General features: G+C 43.3%; 2 protein-coding genes across 5 annotated transcripts in view; one reads left to right on the top strand and one right to left on the bottom strand.

Moving 5' to 3' along the window:
* Nucleotides 1–886: 886 nt before the first annotated feature.
* Nucleotides 887–12162, bottom strand: stk24b (serine/threonine kinase 24b (STE20 homolog, yeast)). Its single transcript, XM_085801285.1, has 11 exons — nt 11339–12162; nt 9155–9385; nt 7958–8014; nt 7267–7375; nt 6516–6673; nt 4810–4995; nt 4283–4431; nt 4073–4196; nt 3892–3960; nt 2055–2191; nt 887–1955 (listed from the first exon to the last, which is right to left on the bottom strand). The coding sequence occupies exons 1-11, from the start codon at nt 11378–11380 to the stop codon at nt 1907–1909; spliced, it is 1311 nt and encodes a 436-aa protein (XP_085657411.1). The 5' UTR covers nt 11381–12162; the 3' UTR covers nt 887–1906.
* Nucleotides 12163–16058: 3896 nt separating this feature from the next.
* Nucleotides 16059–19385, top strand: part of LOC146990915 (sodium-driven chloride bicarbonate exchanger-like) — a 55847-nt gene continuing 52520 nt past the window's right edge. For 3 of the 4 annotated variants that reach the window (XM_085801219.1, XM_085801254.1, XM_085801244.1), the window contains exons 1-2: nt 16059–16376; nt 17870–17899. In XM_085801219.1, the coding sequence (XP_085657345.1) occupies nt 16329–16376; nt 17870–17899 (78 nt within the window). In that variant the 5' untranslated portion in view covers nt 16059–16328. The remainder of the gene's footprint in view (nt 16377–17869; nt 17900–19385) is intronic. The other variant, XM_085801210.1, reaches the window with a different exon arrangement.

Here is a 19385-nt window from a genome sequence, read left to right as displayed (position 1 = left end):
AACATTATTGCTGCATTAGCACAGTAGTAAATTCTGGAACTCTTAAGTAAACATATATAGTAAAACATGGCTATTAGCAACTTTTTTCGTTTTGTTTTGTTGATGTTTTTTCCTCTTACAGGTTTCTTTAAATACTCGACACACTTTCAAAGTGCAAAAAAACGGATCTGAAAATTAGAAAAAAAAAAACAAAAAGGTGCAAATCATACTACAAACATCTGGTGAAAGCATAAAAGAGGACATGGCACTTCTATAGCGATGGTGTAGAGGTTTCGGACACACGCACACACACATACACACTCACATACTGTATACACACACACACACATGTCCGGAGTGAGGAAGTAAAGATGGCGTTGATTTCTGCAGCTTGGCTTGTCCTGATGCTTTATAGTTTGGCCAAAGTGTGATCGCCTACCATGGTCCTCACCCCTGCTTTTTTTAGTTTTGAACGGAACGCTGTGGCTAAATTACAAGCCAAGGAAAAAACATAATACTTCACATGATACCAGCATTCGACTGCACCATAGTGGTTCCTCCTTGTAATTGTCCTAGGCTCCACTACCTTCATTCTTGACCTAAACAAATTCATTAAAAAAAACTGACTTAAATTGTCTAAACGTAAGTAGAGGTGGGAGTTTCCTCCCCCTGACTACGAAAACAAAAGGAAAAAGCTTCTGCCTCTAAACAAAGTAAGCTTTAGTAACATAGTTAGTCCGACGCTTCAGCAGGTGATTGAAATGGAAGATTGGAGCTCAAAGAAAACACTGATGATGAATACTGAACCTAGAGTTTCGCTCGCTCACGACTCACGAGTAAATGAAACAAACCGGAGAAAAACAAAATACTCAAATACACTGCGATGAAATGCCAGAACGTAGATGTGTGTATCTCAAAAAGGCAAGGCATTTTCTGTTCTTTCTGTTGGAGTTAACTTTTTTTTTTTTGTTGTTGTTGTTGAAATCTTTAAATATCTACTTTTTTTCCCCCCTCACTCACTCTCTTGTCTTTTTTTTTTTTTTTTTTTTTTAACATCGTCGTCATCAATATCTACAAAATGCGCATGACCATTTTGTACACAGTGATTCATTTCCTCGCAAAAATGACAACTTGAAATCATGTACAGCATGGCGACCCCCCCGACCCCTCCCCACCCCACCCCACCCCCCCTTTTTCCCCCCTCCTCCCACTGCCTCGGAGGACCAAAAGTCCACTTAAAGCACTTTACCTGAGGTTTCATTAAGAATGCTGCAATTTGCCTAAACAGGGAGTCTCTCTCTCTCTCTCTCTCACACACATACACACACACACAGACAGACACACACACATACACACATAGATAATATCCCTGCAGGTTCATCAAGCATGCTCTCAGAGGTTCTGGGGATATGACGCCTGCATTAAGAGGGGGGACTGGGGTAGATAGATGGATGGGCGGCTCCTTGTAGAGAGATTGGGCGCTGCTGAGGCTGGAGAAGCCGTGTGTCCACAGAGCTCAGAGTCTTCACTTGGCTGTGTGTGTGTGTGTGTATGTGCGTGTGTGTGTGTGGTTTCTTTTTTTTCTAGCTCGTTGCTCTGACTTTGAGTCTTGTCCGGTTGTCCGCAGCTGAATCCAGCGGTTCTGCTGCTCCCCCCCCCCCCTCCCTCCCTCCCTCCCCCTCCTCTCGCTTCAGAGTCTCTGTCATCTTCCGCTTTGGAGTTCAGTCTTTTTTTTTTTTCCAACAGGCTAGGTCAGCTAGCGCCCCCCCCCCCCCAGGTCAAACGTGGTCAGCTGGTATTGAATGCGTCGACCCCTGACTTTTTAACCCTCTGACCTGGCGGGCGGTGGAGTAGTAAAGGGGGCGGAGAGAGGGGGTTGGGGGGGCTAGGAGAGGAAGGCCGGGGGCGAGGGGCGGAGAGCCGATCACTACGGGGAGGAGGAGGAGGAGGATGAGGACGTCCTGCTCGTGGAGAAGCTGCGAAAAAGACCAGAATGGGTGGTGGGTGAGTGAGGGTGGACACATGGCTCCACTGGGGGAGGAAGAGGAGGAGTGAGGGTCCGGGTGTTGCGTTACCTCTGCAGCCGGTGGACCATGTGGGCCACCAGGGAGTCCGAGATGCCGGGGTAGGCCTCCTCGGCCAGCAGGATGGCCTCCCGCAGCTCGTCCAGGACCATGGGGTTCCCGTTCACCTGCTCCTGCCGCGCCTTCAGCTGGGGGGGGGGGGCAGTTATGTTACATATTATACTCCACTACGTAGCCAACATTGAAAATTGAGGATGTGATAGGGGTGGGCGATATGACGATATTAGATCGTGAAGGATTAAAACATGTAGACGATCTGCCAAGTGCACAGATCGTAGGATCGTCTGGGGCACATTGGGTGCATTTTATCAGAGTATGTTTACTTGCACATGCAACTGCAACTATTTAAATGGGCTCTATACACAGCTCCACTACTTCCTGAACTTAAGGCAGCTCCTTTGTTTCCTGTCTTACATTATTGGACAAACTGATTAATCCAGGTGTGTCTGACCATTGTGACTACTCAGACACACCTGGATTAATCAGTTTGTCCAATAATGTAAGACAGGAAACAAAGGAGCTGCCTTAAGTTCAGGAAGTAGTGGAGCTTTGCATAGAGCCCATTAAAATCTGTTCAGAAAGGCTCTTTGACTTAAATTGTCTGTTTTTCAATTTTCGATTGAAGATCGTGATAAAATCGAGATCGTTATTTTATTTTTAAAAAATCGTGATATGATATTTTTGCCATATCGCCCACCCCTAGGATGTGATTAGGGATGCACATTTTGAATTTTTTTTCTGACCGATAACTGACGCTCGTTAACCGATTATTATTAACCGTCGTTAACCGATAAGATTTGCCGTTAAATACACACGTGCACCGCGACAGCTGATCAGTGCGCTCTGTCTCAGCTGATCGCGCTCATATGGAGGTTAGATCTAGCCTGACTCTCGCCAGACCCTTGTAGCTCCGCAAAGCCACGCTGAGCTCCACACAAGGGTCTGGGACTGCTCCATAGGCGATTCATTTCAGAAGGCGGGGCCTTGTAAAAAAATCTTGTATGTGATTGGATAAACCACTTGTCCGTTATCTTGTTGACGTGCTACTTCAGCCACTCACTGCGAGCCGCCATTGTTGTTTGACTCAAACAGTCGCTTCAGCGCTACGTCACAACACAATAACACGACCACCAGCTAGAAAGTCCCGCCCGGGGGCGATCCGGATTGGTTCATTATTTTTTGCTCCGGGGAAGAAGTTTGCATTGGCCTCGAGTCCAGACCCTTGTGCGAAGCTGAGCGTAGCGCCTCTGGTGGAGCTTTGCGGAACTACAAGGGTCTGGCGAGAGCCAGGCTAGGTTAGATCGTCCAATGAAGAATGTTTTTATAAAGTGCAGCCAAACACCAGGCTGAAGGAGCAGCAGAGCTCCTCTGACGGCTCCTCTGTGGAGCTGCAGGAGAGCTGCAGGTGAACAGGCAGGAGAGCAGCGACGTCCTTTTTTTTTTTTCCAGCGCTGTAGTTACAGGTGATTCACATCTATGTCCGTGTAGGCTACATTTATTGACTGACCTTCCTTCATGGGGGCTGCTATACTGTCAGTCCTCCTGTGTAACTTTTTGCTGTGAAATATGACTGAAGGCACGTGAACTCTGCACGTGTCGACACGCCCCCATGAGTTGACGACATAAGGAGCTAATAAAATAAATAAATAACCGATATTAACCGTATTAATTGGTCAAAGTTCTTGTTATCGGTTAACTGTTAAACGGTTAATCATGTGCATCCCTAGATGTGATGTAACGAGATGCATCATATAATTGAATCGTAGACTTGTTGAATAGTAATTGAATAGAATGGTGTGGCCAGTGAAGGTGCACCACTGCTCCTTACCTCAGCGAGCGCAGGAGAGATGACGGTGGCCAGGCTCTGTGAATAAGGCCTCTTTGGAATGTCTTTTGTCTGGGGGACAGAACAGAGGGACGTGAGGACGAGGACAAGGAGGACAAGGACAAGGAGGGGTGGACAGCTTCACCTCTTAAGCCTTCGGAGGCTCCAGTCGTGTCTCACCCACCTGATCTGTGGCCCCCGACTGTCCCTCCCCGTTCTGCAGCTTCTTGGGGTCCTTCTCTCGGATGGTGAAGATCCAGTCGTCGCTGCCGAAGTCGTTCCCTCCCGACGCCTGGCCGTCCTGCTCTCTGATTGGACAGACATGAAAAGAGGATGAGTGCCGAGGTGGCGTTTAAAGCGTCACAGAGAGAGGAGGCTTCTCTGGTGGACTTACGAGTCGGACTCGTCAGAACTGGACTCTGTGGTTCTGGACTGCTCCGCCTTCCACCTCTTGTACTTGTCCACCAGCTCGGTCAGGTAGGACGTCTTCTTGGCGTGGCGGACGATCAGCTTATGCTTCAGCAGCTCTTTGGCGGTCGGCCTCTGTAGGGGAGGAATAGAAATTGAAATTGAAATTGCACTCATTATCTCCACCCCCTCATGTGGACTAAGGGCTGGGAGAAGTTTCAGAGTCCTCCGTGGCTTCTCTGAGTTACAGGGGGTCTCGGCGTAGCAGTGCATGTCCATATAACGGTTGCAAATGGATACCAATTGTCTTTGTGACAAAAAGACACACCAAAAAACATCCAAATACCTCCATGCTGCTCGTATGTAGTGTAATGTCTGTCCTGTATTGAAGCCCCAAAGCCACGGAGGACTCTGAAACTTCTCCCAGCCCTTAGTCCACATGAGGGTGAGTAGATAATGAGTGCAATTTGAATTTTGGGTGAACTGTTCTTTTAATGTGAAAGGACGACTCACAAAACTGGGCTCCTTGTTGAGACAGGCCTCCACGAACTCCTTGAGCGGTTTGCTGTAGTTGCCCTCCAGCGTGGGCGGGTTGTTCTTTGGGATGAGGAATAAAACCTTCATGGGGTGGAGCTCCGAGTGAGGCGGCTCGCCTTTCGCCAGCTCGATGGCCGTGATGCCTAGAGACCAGATGTCAGCCTGGAGACAACACAATTAGGGGTGGGAGAAAAATCGATTCACATATACAGTATATCGCGGTATCTTTTTTGACAATTTTTAAATCGATTTTTTTTTTACATTTTTTTATTTTACTTTTTTTTTTAATATTGTGCAATGTGCATTTGTTTGCCTTTTTTTACATACAGAGAGTACAGGTTTTGAAAAGGGTTTAAGTTCACTTTATAATGGAGTATGTTAAAGCAGATATCAGTGGCACGGCCGTTTCGGCTAATGCTGTGTTCAAGGCAGGCTTTTGAAACCGTAAGTTACAGCTTCAAGTCACAACTATGACTTGGTAGCGTTCCAGGTAACCCGTAGCTCGTGTTTTTACCGTCCTGTTGTCTGTGACAGTTCCCTATAACGGCCACTCGTAACTTCCGACCCGTGAACTCGTACCAGATCGAACTGGTATGACTTCACAGGAAGGAAAAACACAAAGTACGAGTTTCCTTGAACGCACCATGAGTTAGCAGCCCCCCGCCCTTGTCAGGCATCAATTGGTCCTCGTGCTACGTCACCACATAAAAATTCACGCGCATACAGTAGAGAAAATTCCCTTGGCTGCACACACAGCCCTTCATGCCGTTCTCTCCCCTCATTGGATAACACTTGTATCCCACAAGGAAAATTTTCTCCTCGGGTTACAGCAGAGCAGAGTGACGGAGAGACTCGTGTTTAGGCTGAAATACTTCATGTAAGTGATTGCTGACGGAAAATAGGACTATTTAGGACTTATATTAACAAAAACATTCCACTGATATCTGCTTTAATTTAATTTTCCTACAGTATTTGTGTGCAGATAAATGTTAAAAATGCAGACATCGAGAGAATCGGCAATATCGTAGAATCACAATTTAAATCGAATCGCCATCCAAAAAAATCGTAGAAGAATCGAATCGGGAGAAAAGCATATCGTCCCAGCCCTAAACACAATATTTAAAAACTTTAAAAACACTGTCACTGTTGTAAATGTGAGGTGTAGCTACGTGTTGTAAAAGCAGCAAACGGAGCTCTGCCGAACTCCTTGACCATTGACCTGAGGTGGGCTGAACGGCCCAAAATAACAATCTGACTAAGAGGAGGAAAATCGTGAAAAAAGCTGCTTCAGTGACTTTACCCGCTCAGTCAGAGGCTGCAGCGACTCACTGAGCATCTCAGCAGAATGAGCACACGCTGTCACAGCAGCACCAGGCCCCAGGTGCAGAGCTGGCTGGTTCTTTACTTCACTATTTAATATGTATGCACATCAAACAATTAAATAGTAAATACTAGGCATGGGCATTTCGAATAATTTTCTAACAGAGTAACCTAACCTGGTCTTACTCGAGTAACCGATTACTTTAATAAAAATACAATGACTCATAAATGCATTCACTTTGTAATCTGACCCAGTATGAGTCTAAGCAGCGATGATGGGGCTAATATGTTTGGAACCAGACACACACACACACACACACACACCTCTTCTGTCTGTATCTGGACTGTAGCATGCGCCTCACCTTGGAGTCGTAGGCCGACTGTTTGATGACCTCGGGCGCCATCCAGAAGGGCGTGCCCACGAAGGTGTTGCGCTTGATCTGGGTGTCAGTGAGCTGGCCCGCCACGCCGAAGTCAGCCAGCTTCACCTCGCCCTGCTCTGACAGGAGCACGTTGGCAGCTGGGGGGAGAAGGGGGGAGAAGGGGGGAGTTGGTAGTCAGTGGGAAGCTATAGAGCGTCCAGAAAGTCTTTGGGTTGTTGTCATTTCACTAATCAACAGGGTTCTCTCGCAAAAAATTGCACATTTATCAAGTTCCTTGGTGCAGATTTTACAATATCGATCAGGTCTATAAATATTCCAGTTTATTAATAGACCACCTGACCCAGTTAGATCTTGTTTTATCACGCCACAGACTCTGATGAGTCCTCCAGCTGCTTTCAGGTGTTTGCTCTGATTTGAATAGAAATGATTTTAAACAATTTGGACGCAGCGCCGCAACATAACAAAATGTGAACATCTCCCCAACGCAGTGTTTCTACCTTTGCAGACACGACCTGTCAAAGCCTCTTATGCTCATCGCCAATTTATTTAACAACCAGGGAAGCGACTGTCAAAAGGCTTTTAGTGCAGCGCTGCAGCGCTCCCCTCAACTCCCTGCTGAAACACAAGCTACATAATGAATGAAACACTAAGTGGACATCAATACCATTAATGTGCTACGGGATCTCTGTGTGTGTGTGTCCTGCTAACAGCTGGGCACTCGGTCAGATACCTTTGATATCCCTGTGGATCTTCTTCTCCGAGTGCAGGTACTCCAGGCCCTTGAGGATCTCTCTCAGGATGGTGGCAATCTGGGTCTCGTCCAGAGCTCCGGGCTCCATCTGTGGGCGGAGAAAACAAACAGAGAGTGGGTGTAAGCCGGGCCTCCGACTGGATCATGTGTTACACCGACTATATATCTTCAATTCAGATTTAAAGGAGTGATAATAAGATCTAGACTATTGCATGAAAGCTGCAGCCTCCTCCTATACAGCCTTTTCATGTTGGATTGTTGTTAATGGCAACATGTCTAATCTGATTGTCTGTTATTGATTCAATAGCAAAGCTAATTAGTGTAATATGACTCCTCTGTGCCACTGTTGTCCAGAAACTATTACAAACACATCAGTGAGTCAGATCGTTGCAGTGTGTGACATGTTTCTTCACACACAGAAATAATAATCATGTTATTAGATTTGTTTTTGTTTTTTAAATGGGGTTTGTTTACGGAAAATCATTCCGTAAAGGGCCACAAAGATTTAAGCATTTTTATATGATGTCTGTTTTTGCTGTTATATATAGGTTTTTATTTAGGTGTTGAGATTCTGATCAGATTATAATGAATCTGTTTTAAACTACAGCGTCTATATTATTCAGTAGTTTCCTGAGGGGACACCCAGATACTCAATCAACCAATCACTTACCAGGTCTAACGCCGAGCCTCCACCTAGATACTCCATGATGATCCATAACTTTGTGTCCTGGAGTGGAGACAGAGAGGAGAGCAGAGATGTGAGCAGCTGCTTTATAAAGGTGGAGCGAGTGTTTATTGCGTGAGCTCAGTGGGCGTTTGAGTCATCTGAGGCTAATTCCTCTTTAATTTCGGATTATTTCAGGACAAAGTGGGCGGGAGGAGAGAAACCCTCCGGCGCGTCGTCTTATTTGTTCACTTCTGAGGAAAAATAACGAGTTTCTATCGTAGCATCTAGGGATGTCACAATTACTTGTTTTCACAATTAATCGTGGTATTAATAAACGCCACAATTAATTAATCGTAAAGATTCTTAAATACCGTCACTTTCCAAAAAAAGATTATTTTGGAAACACAGAGGCAGATGTGCACAAAAGTTGAGGTAAATGTAAGAAATACTGCATGGTCAATTTACCTAACGTAACATGGTAGAAATTTAAATGTTAGCCTAGCGTCTCATTTGTGATAAAAAACAAACAATTAAAATAAACTTAAACATTTGGTATAGATGACAATTAATCTATTGAATATTTAAAACACTTCCCCTGGAGGATTAATTATTGGTTACATATGAATAGTAGATACTTAAAGGGACAACGAGGAGTTTTGGAAAAGCGAAGCGTTTTCACACTACATTTATGAGCCTCCGCGCGCACCGTAAAATTCTTTGACTGGCACAAGACAGACTCATGTTTTCATTCATCAATAATTAAAGTCAGAGGTTCAAAGACGATCACATACCGTCGTAGTTCCGACCATAAACGGCCATTCAGCTGCGTTATTCTCATGACTCGCTGCGAAACCGAAAGTAAGGAAACGCTGGTCGGCTCGACCAGCATTTCCGCCACCACTAATAATAACAAAATAACCATAGAGACAGAACGATATATTTATCGAAAATGGGCCCATTAACAAGTGTGGGTAGCGGAGATTCATCCACATTAACGTGAGACTTTTTTATAACCAAATAGAAACTCCTTGTTGTCCTAAATATTTAGTGTAAAAATGTGTAATGTAATTATATTTTGACTGTATTTGATTTACACATTCATATGTTGTGAAATTAATTAATGCGTAATAATCGTGATAATCGTAATGATAGTAATCGTACAAAGAAAATCTACAATCGTGACATCCCTAGTAGCATCACCTTCAGGTAGGAGCCGTAGTACTTGGTGACGAAGGGGCTGTCGCACTGGCTCAGCACAGTGATCTCCTGCTGGATGTCCTCGATCTCGTCCTCGGCCTCCTCCAGGTCGATGATCTTGATGGCCACCACTTTCTGGGTGCGATTGTCGATACCTTTGAACACCTCGCCGAACGAGCCCTTGCCAATGCGCTCCAGCTTGGTGAACAGCTCCTCCGGGTCCGCTTTGGCATTCTGGGTGGAGAATATAGAGAAGGTGGATTTTAAAAAAAAACTCCTTTCTCTTTAGATTTTGTGCGATAGGTGTAAATAAAGCAGTTTTTGCTGAGTTGCAGGGACGATGGGTCTTTAACCAGGGTTCCTACAGCTTAAGCCAAGTTAAATTTAAGACTTTTTAAGACTTTTTTAAAGCCACTTGAAATGAAATTTAAGACCGACTTCATAATAAACACAAATGCAGAAAAAAGAAAAAAAAAACACCACATCAATTACATAGGGTTAGGGCCAATTTTACCCACTTTCCTATGTGATCTAAGGTAAAGTGACTGCTACATGAACATTGGATTGTGTCTCTTTCCAGCTGTCCTTTCAAAATAAATGCATAAAAAGTCTGTAAAAAAAAAAAAACACTGACTCGGGAGCTGGAGGCGGTGAGAAATTTAGCGTTGACGGCCGCCACTAACTTCTCTATGTCGCAATGTTACCAATTATTTTGAGATTTGAGACTAATTACAACCATAAAATACCACTTACCATGTGTTAACATTTTTAAGACTTTTGATTTAAGACATTTTAATGCCAATTAAGGCCTTGTTTTTACTGTAGATTAATGAATTCAATGCCTTTTAAGACAGAACCCTGTTTAACACCATGTTACTCCTGCAGCCACGAAGCACTGCTGGCTCTCTGAGACATCATTAAAACTGGTCTAGAGGCCGTGAGGACCAGAAAGACACAACAAGCAGTTACGCATGGTTTCAAAACAAAAGTATGGAAAAATAAAGGACAGGCTCAGCCGGATGCCTTAAGTCGGAGAAAAAAAGTTGAACCTGACGTTTATGGTGTTGCACGTTGTGGCGTGGATATCTGAACAAAAAAACAACACACACAAAAAAAACACTTGACTGCCTCAGGAAGTCGACTAAAATGACTTAACTCTCCAGAGGCTGTTTTGTGGGAAACACAAGAGCAGGCGCTGACAAAAACAACTTCCTTTTATGACCTCTTTTGAGTGGGGAAAGGGTCAATATGCCCTTTTTCTTTTCTTTTTTTTTTTTTTTTTTAGATGAAGTAAAAATGAAAAGAAAGAACCTTGTTTGACTAAGGGAGATCCTTTCTGTGCCGTAAAAGATGTGCATCCAGATTTCAATCAACCTGACAGTGACTCTGCTGATGGATACAGTAATGAGTTATATCACAACAAAACAATACCATGCTTTGTTTGGGAGCATGAGTTCAGACTGGAACAAGAGCCTGTGGTCAAAAGGCAGATGCACTCACTCACTGCTGAGAAATATTAAAAAATAACGCTGCAAATCATAACTGATAAACTTTTATTCCAGTTTCTTCCTTTAGAAATAGCTTCCTAACTTCTTTACAGCTATGAATTATATAAAAAACAGCAAAGGCTCTGTCACTACTACTGTCCCAGCAGTTTTCTTGTCTCTGATGCATCCGGCTCCAAAATCTGAATCAGCACTCTTTTACCTCCAAACCAGATAAAGACATTAACAGGCCAACGATGTGTAGCAGTTTACAGTAGGAACAGTTATCTCCTCTAGTCATCCAGCCAACACAATTATCCCCTATGGGCACAATCCTAAAGATAGAAGCAGAGGCAAAAGAACAGGGCTCCTGTTGTGCAGGGTAGTTTCTTTGAAGAGAGCTTCCAGTGCTGTTCAAGTGATGGAGGAAATCGTGGGAATTTTTGCCTATAATGCGTATAATATTTCTGCATTCAATGGAAGAGCTGTGTTTTTATTGGATGTACTTTAATAGATATTACATGCATTCTTTTAAGCCACTAAGGTGCATTAGATTAGAATCGTTTTGATATTTCTTTGACTTTCCTAAAACGAGCCCATATCAATAAGTGTGATAACTAAGTGTTCAGGAAACCCAAAGCTGAGAGTCCCGGACGTGAACATTTTGTTCCCACGGAGTGATCCGCACGGACATGTGTCTTACCTGCATCCCTGGCAGGTGACCCTGCACGGGAGAGTGGGCCATGGTGGTGATGCTGCCGCCGCCGCCTGGCTTCACGTCCCGTCCCTCGGCTTCACGTTGTGTTTACAGTCCCGTTAAACCTTCGCAAATCCTCCACGACACCTGTTTCCTCCGGGCCTATACCCCAGAACCGTGTACGGGTGCTTTGATATAAAGTGTAAAAAAAAACAAAAAAAAACGTCCTTCCCACACACACAAACACACACACACACTCACAGTGGTGTATTTTTTTTTTCTTCCAGTCACCCAAAACAGCTGAGCAAGCTAACAGCCGTGCGCTAATGCTAACGCTAACACAGAAGCTGCAAACAAGAAATCCGCAATGTTAGCTCACTGACCACTAACAAGTGCGGCGGGTCAGATGTCCCACCCCGGCTGCAGTAACCGCTCTCTCCCGGTAACAACGAGGTAACAACGGGACGTTTATTACACATGAACCACACTGTCACTTTTCTGGGAAACGCGTCTTCTCTTCTCTCCACCAGCGCTGTTGTCAGCTAGCTAGCATGGTAGCCGCTGCTGCTGCTGCTGCTGACTAGTAGCTAGACGGGCTGACAGACGCCGTGTCGGTGAGCTGGCTGCGAGCACCGTCCGTCTGCAGCATTACCGCGGATGTCACGCACACAGCGGAGGCTCCGAAGCACCGTGGACCCGGCGGTGTTTAATCTGCGCACTGCGGTGTCTGTCTGCAGGTCTGGCATCCGCGGGCGACGGGGAGCAACGCCAGTGTTTTTGTTTCCTCTCTCACTTTCGTCCCGTACTCACGGCCATCTTGTCGGTGCTGTGACGCCGCCAGGCCGCCGGGGCGGAACCGCATCCGGATCAACCACAACATCCTCCTGACTTCTCTCTCTACTGCTGCTCAGGTGCTGCTGAAGCAAAAAAAAGAAGAAAGGGGGGTCCCCCAAACCTTTTCAACCATAGCTGTCAATCACAAGATCCTATGGGTCAGTTACAAATCAATCAAAAATCAAATCAAATAAACTTTATTTGTCCCGGGAGGGAAATGTGTCATGGGCATAATAATACAGCTGCTTTGTACTTGTAAAAAACATACATACACCATACATACATACATACATACATACATTACAGTAGTAACACTGGCACACATATCAAAGAGAGAAAAAGAAAAAGTGCGGGGAGTGCAATAAATATTTAAAAATACTCATAAAACAAGTTCAAATAAAAAACATACAAAAAAAACTAAAAGAGAACAAGGGATGTTAATTAATTAAAGCAAGCAGGTGAACAGGCAAACCGGATGTAATAGATATGGTTGGCAAGATTAAAAAAAAATCAGCACTCTTTTACCTCCAAACCAGATAAAGACATTAACAGGCCAACAATGTGTAGCAGTTTACAGTAGGAACAGTTATCTCCTCTAGTCATCCAGCCAACACAATTATCCCCTATGGGCACAATCCTAAAGATAGAAGCAGAGGCAAAAGAACCAGGTGCTGCTGAAGCAAAAAAAAAAGAAAGAAAGGGGGGTCCCCCAAACCTTTTCAACCATAGCTGTCAATCACAAGATCCTATGGGTCAGTGCTTTCTGTCATATACAGGGCCGTTGTGTAGGGGAGAAAGGTGATGATAATTCTAGGGGCTAATCTCTTTCCACTTCAAAGAAGACTCATTACCTAAAAATTAACTTGTTTTTAGATAATTTTCACTTAAATTCACAATAAATAGAAACATCTGCCAGTGAAAGTAAGTTTTTTGTGCTTGTAATAAGGAAGAAAAACTTGCTCCACTATCAGATTTTTTTCTACTTATTCCAAGTGAAAATATGCTTGAAAGAAGTAAAAAAAAAAGTGTCTAAAAACAAGCTACTTTTAATATGATGTGTCTTATTTTAAGTATAATGAGATTTGTTTTGACTAGAAATTACATTTTGAATAGAAATAAGACAAATATTCTTGCTAAGATACTTGAGTTTTTGCAGTGTAATGCTGCATTAGCATCAAAACAAAGAAGGCTAAATAAAAAACGATAATACATACGTAGTCTAAGAAAAAAAAAGGAAAAGTTAGGGGGAGGGGCCCACTTTAGTATTCTTTAAGGGGGCCCAGAATTCCTAGCAACGGCCCTGATCACAAGATCCTATGGGTCAGTGACAAATGCGGTTGGCAAGATAAAAATAAAAAAAACTGAGAAATATCCTAGAAAAAATGTTTTAAAAGCATGCATCAGATTTGTTATAAACGACATTTCATATTCATGTTGGTTTTTATTACATTTTAAAGCAGAAGTAAGCGGAATATTTGTGTTAATATAAGTATTAAATAGTTATATCTTCCGACAGCAATCACTTATATAGAGCGTTTGGTCTGAAACACGGGTCTGTCAGTCACTCTCTGCTCTGCTGTAAGCCGAGGAGAAAACTTTCCTTGTATCCTACAACCTTTATCCAATGAGGAGAGAGAACGACATAAAGGGGCGGTCCTCTCTGTGTGTGCAGCCAAGGGATGCACGTGAATGTGGTGATGTACGGACGAGGGCGGGGACTGCTAACTCCATCAGCTGACAGGAAGTTAGCCAAAATGACCGGATCGCTTACTTCTGCTTTAAATGACATGTGGACTTCTTTCCTTTTCTTTTTTTAAACAGAAAAGTTGTAAGTGAATTATATAAAAACAGCAAAGGCTCTGTCACTACTACTACTGTCCCAGCAGTTGTCTTGTCTCTAATGCATCCGGCTCCAAAATCTGAATCAGCACTCTTCTACCTCCAAACCAGATAAAGACATTAACAGGCCAACGATGTGTAGCAGTTTACAGTAGGAACAGTTATCTCCTCTAGTCATCCAGCCAACACAATCCTAAAGATAGAAGCAGAGGCAAAAGAACCAGGTGCTGCTGAAGCAAAAAAAAAAAGAAAGGGGGGTCCCCCAAACCTTTTCAACCATAGCTGTCAATCACAAGATCCTATGGGTCAGTGACAAATACGGTTGGCAAGGTAAAAAAACAAAAAAAACTGAGAAATATCCTAGAAAAAATGTTTTGAAAGCATGCATCATTTTATATTCATGCAGGGTTCCTACGCAAGTATGAAAAGTATGGAATTTGATTTTATACATTTCCAGGTTTGGAAAAGTATGGAAAATGGAAACTATTGCATGGAAATAGACATCTATTTTTTAATCTTATCTTGGTTTGGTTTTATCTGAAGTTATTTGGGTTAACTATTTTGTATGTGCTATTGTACTTAGCTACAATCACCTGGAAATTATTTGGTTGCATAATGGCATACACATTCAGAATGAAAACAAGATAAATTGCATGCTTTTTTAAAATATTATCTATTTACTTAAATATCACAAATTATTTGAATTTTTTACTGAGAAGTCTGGAGATTAGGGTCTGGAAAAAGTATGGAATTTGGAAATTTCAAATGTGTAGGAACCCATGTTGGTTTTTATTACAGTTTAAATGACATTTGGACTTCTTTCCTTTTCTTTTTTTTAAAACTAAAGTAAGACTGGATACCCTGAACATATCAAATGGTGTAACCACAAAAGAAGGCCTTAGATGTCCTATATTTTTTTCAGAAAACTTTGAATTGAAACAGATTGTTGCTGTATTTCTATATTTAAATTTTAATGCATTTTGAGTGACACTCAGGACATATCTTCTAAATGTGACAAATTATGTAAACATTGTCAAGAAACATAGTGTTGACCACCATTGACCCATAAAATGATCGGATTGGATCCTTAATAAAGCTGTCATATAATATAACTGTGCTCTGAATAATAGATCTGATTGGCTCACCCCTTGGAGCCTGCACCCTTGATCATTTATCTGTTAAGATCACTACTGATAATCATAGACTACCATCCACTTTTGATCATTGAAGTCTGGCTGTATTGATTCAATAAGCGATGCAGCCTACAATAACACACTTAGGCATCGCATCACGTTTTCTTTTACGACCCCTGACATCGATGCAACATCATAGTGCGTGTCCGCGAATTGACAAACACAATTGCATTAGGACAAGGCTGAATTACACTCTAATGATCTGATCTCCCAACCAATTTAATTTGCAGCGCAGCGTCCCCTAATTGAAGTGCAATCTGAGCGACGTTTCTCCGCTGTGGCCGCTAGGTGGCGCCAGTGCATTAACCTCAACGCAACTGCGCCCTTGTGTAATACACGAGGCTTGCTGATACCGGACGACGCCGGTGCGGTCGGATATAAAGACGGGACGACTCAAGCATGGATGCAACTGGGATTTTAACATCATTTCATTAATTGTAATCTCATATAATGTAATATAACACGTAGCCTGTCTGTTTCTCTGACAATTTTAACCCCTATTAACAGAGATAATGTATGGTGCACACCAGTGATGGGGAAAAAAAATCACATGGGTAACCCAAACATAACACACTGTCAACAATAGAAAGGCATTGCAGCATGGTTGTAAGGTTACACTGCTGCCTTTAAATTAGATTCACATAGGGATCTGACCAACATAAAGAGATCCTATAGGAATAAAAGTGATCACCTGTCCCCGTCTGTTAGACTAAAACAATTCATCACACGTCTATTTGCATGAATTTAAATAGGCTACACACACACATAGACAGTATATATGTATGCAGGACTAGTCGTCAGAAATGAGGGTGCGCACGGCTGCTCGCACTCGTGCGCCTCATCACCGCCGCGTCCAGGATTGAACGCGTGTGATGGGAAGCACTACCTCCCTCCTTCATGCGTAAATTATGTAGGGCAGGACGGGAATGCTTTGCTACCTCCATTTGAGAAAACCCGGCCATTAAATGTGAGGATAAAAAAAAACACAAGAAATCCCCCTCCTCCTCCTCCTCTTCCTCCAAAAAAGAAAAAAAGAGAGAGGAAAACCATCCTCATCCTCAAAACAGCGTTTGACTGAGGCGGAGTAGCGCATCACGACTTGTCTATTGTGAAGCCAAGGAGAAGAAAAGATGGACATCACGGATCAAGGAGCTCAAATGGAGCCGCTCTTACCCACGGTAGGACACGAATACACACACTTTGTGTTTATATTGGCTGTATACAGGTGCTGTGGATCATAGAGAACCCGGTTGGTCCTGGTCCTGGTCTCTATAGCTGCTGTTATTTCTCTTTAGAATAAAAAAAAAAAACACCTCGGATGAAAGGTCCCGTCATGTGTGTTTGAAGATGACCCATATTTTACGGCTTTTACCGGTTGACTGTCGCCTCGGTTTCACCGCAAACAGGGACGTTGCGCACCACCAATTGACATATTTGATGTGCACAATTCATATCTGTGCAGGAGATTATGTTTCACTATGAACGCCTACGCCTTCAACACAGGAGGCAGGTTGATAACAATGTTTCACAGCAACTAGTACCCTCCATGATTTTTTTTTTTTTTTTTTTTGCCTTTCAGCCAAATCATACCAGTCGACCCAGTTTATATTCTTTTTATATAACCTGCTGTCCAGCTGTTGCTTTAAGTCTACTGTACTGCGTCCAAGATGTGACTGTGACTGAAGTGTTTGAGGGATATGCCTCATCAGCAATGAGATTACAGAGTGTGTGTGTGTGTGAGACAATACACTCATCACATTGTGTCCTTCCACACCACACTCCTGGCATCCCTTCTTCACAGTGTGGGTAACCATCCATCCACCTGTGACACCTGAGAGATGCTGCCCACACAGGACGCTCTCAGGGTCGCATTACATATTGATGGAGTACGGAGCGGCGGACAAAATTGTCCACTCAGGTCTGATCCCCCCGCCTTTCACTGGCAGGATTTCAAACAAGCATAATGTCTCGAGCATTAAAGGCTGAGCAGCTCGCAGTCAGTCCTGCGGTCAGCCTCACCTCATTAGCATTCAGGTGTGACTGCTGTGAGAGAGGGGAAAGAGAAAGGGGAAAAAAAACATGTCCGCTGCCTTGAATGCACTGTCAATGCCAGAGGAGAGAGAGAGATGATAAATATTGCTTTGTTCTCATCCTGTTTAATAGCAGCGATCGCTCTGGAGGCAGATCAATACCCGGCCTGTTTGTTCTATTTGTGTCCGTGTTACATGAGGACTTAGTTTTCCGTACAGTGAGGGGCCTGGTGTGGCGGTGTGGTGTGGTGTGGTGTGGCGGTGTGGGGTGGCTCTTCTCCCTCCTCTGCAGTCCTCATTGCAGTGTGGCCACTTCTCTGTCATTGTAACTCATTGCCGCCTTAACCCCCCCCTCCTATCCCGTCCCTCCGCCCACACGACAAGCGAATGCGTTGTCATGGTTTCGCCGAGATGTGTATGGGTATGTGAGGTGGTAGTATGGTGAGAATCATCTCAGGCACTTGTTGAGAATAAAGCTACCAGGTTACCAAGATCCCAAGGTCAAGCATGAGAGTATGTTAAGTTTACAGCAGGAAGGACTGTACCTGAATGCATCCGACCTCTCAGCAGCCTCTCAGACGGGACGACACGCCTGTCCTTTGTCTTGTTGACTGATTTCTCGATCTTCTCTTGTCTTGCAGGAACAAAGTTCCCAAGAAAATAAAGAAGTGGTGAGTACATTTCCCATTCAACTACATCCAGCCTGTACAAAGAAAAAAAACAAAACAGTCATATCGATTTGCTGAGCTCAGTAATAACAATGAGAACTCAATTGAATGCACTGGTTTTGAAACACAGGATGAAATCAGAAAATCAATGGGAAAGGTATTAGAATAAACAAGAAAGGTCAAAGCAAGGACAGTGAAAAAGGAGGTCACAAGAAATATACTGACTCTCATAGCAACAAACCACATCTACTTTTTGTCGGCCGTACCTCTAAATGTTTATTTTACAGTTCCTTATAGAAACATTGCAAGTTCAATATCAAACTTTAAAACTTAACTCGCCACCGCCTGTTCCTATTAGTGGAAAGCTCCTATTTGTTTGCTTCCATATGTAGTTTAGTTTAGTTTAACTTTATTGTCCACCCTAGTGGACATTTTTTCCAAGTCTTTGGCTTTCTCCACATAAAATTGCACTACAAACAAAAAGATGGAATCACATGAGACCTCCCCCAATACCACATGCAAGTGGACAAGAAATACCAGCAGCAGTACGCTACAATAAAAAAAAAGAAGACCTTAGAGTATATAGTTAAAATCAGGTGCTTGTATAGCACATGGAATAAAAGATCACTCCTTTTTTTCTAATGAAGTTAGCATGCTAACCAGCTAGCCCCAATGAGGTTGAGGTTGGCCTATCTTTTCATGTTTGGACACCAAGTTCTTGTAGCATCCAATCTGCTCTGAAGAAGTAGTGCTGCTGAGATGCTATGTGTTACCTATGTGCTATTGGTTTTTTTGTACTGTAAACGCTTAGATGTTAACGCTAATGTTGGCTGTAAATGTACACATAGCACCTTTAAAAGTCAAAGACAGGTCAGTCCCTTTTCCCAATTGCTCAGACAACTCTGTTTACATTTATCTGTTAATCCATGTTTTTCATAATCTATAATCTACAGTAATATCACACAGCTGTATTTGGTCTATGTCTTTAATTAGACAGCTTGCTTAGCAGATGTCGTGTATTTTTAGATCACAATGGCAACACATGTCACCATGCATCCCACAGCCACAGCAGACTGTCAACACGACACGCTGGGTAAATAAATAGTAATAGATAATGGGAATTAAATGGAGTTAAGGCTTTCAACATTTCAGATGGCTTTATAAAGCTCACCGGGCCTGAGTGTGAGCAGACAACAGAGCTGTTTGATGCAGTCGTGTCATCTGTCCTGACAAAATATTGCTTATGCAATTGCGGGATGTGAGCCAGACTGAGGATAAGACTGAGCACAAAGTGTCTGTCACAGGCCGAACTGTGATTCTGTCACTTACTACAACTTCACTTCTGCCCCCTGGGGCTTTGACATTACTAATTACAAGGCGTGTCAGCATACAATGAACAAGTGACATCTGGCGTGTGAAATAGTGATCTGTGATTAGTGATCAGATTTACCTGGACAAAGCTAAGCTGCTTCCCATTGTTGTGGTAGAG

The sequence above is a fragment of the Trachurus japonicus genome, chromosome 2 (genome assembly GCF_045865225.1).
Source record: "Trachurus japonicus isolate A0001 chromosome 2, Traja_1.0".
Taxonomy (NCBI): Eukaryota; Metazoa; Chordata; class Actinopteri; order Carangiformes; family Carangidae; genus Trachurus; species Trachurus japonicus.
The sequence above is the reverse complement of the archived record's forward strand: the minus strand, read 5'-3'. Positions and strand labels throughout refer to the sequence as shown.

Coding starts and splice junctions, on each gene's coding strand:
- stk24b (XM_085801285.1), bottom strand. CDS start 11,380: ATGGCCCACTCTCCCGTGCAGGGTCACCTGCCAGGGATGCAG. Junction 9,386..11,338: donor GTCACCTGCCAGGGATGCAG/GTAAGACACATG, acceptor TTCTCCACCCAG/AATGCCAAAGCGGACCCGGA. Junction 1,956..2,054: donor ATGGTCCACCGGCTGCAGAG/GTAACGCAACAC, acceptor TCTTTTTCGCAG/CTTCTCCACGAGCAGGACGT.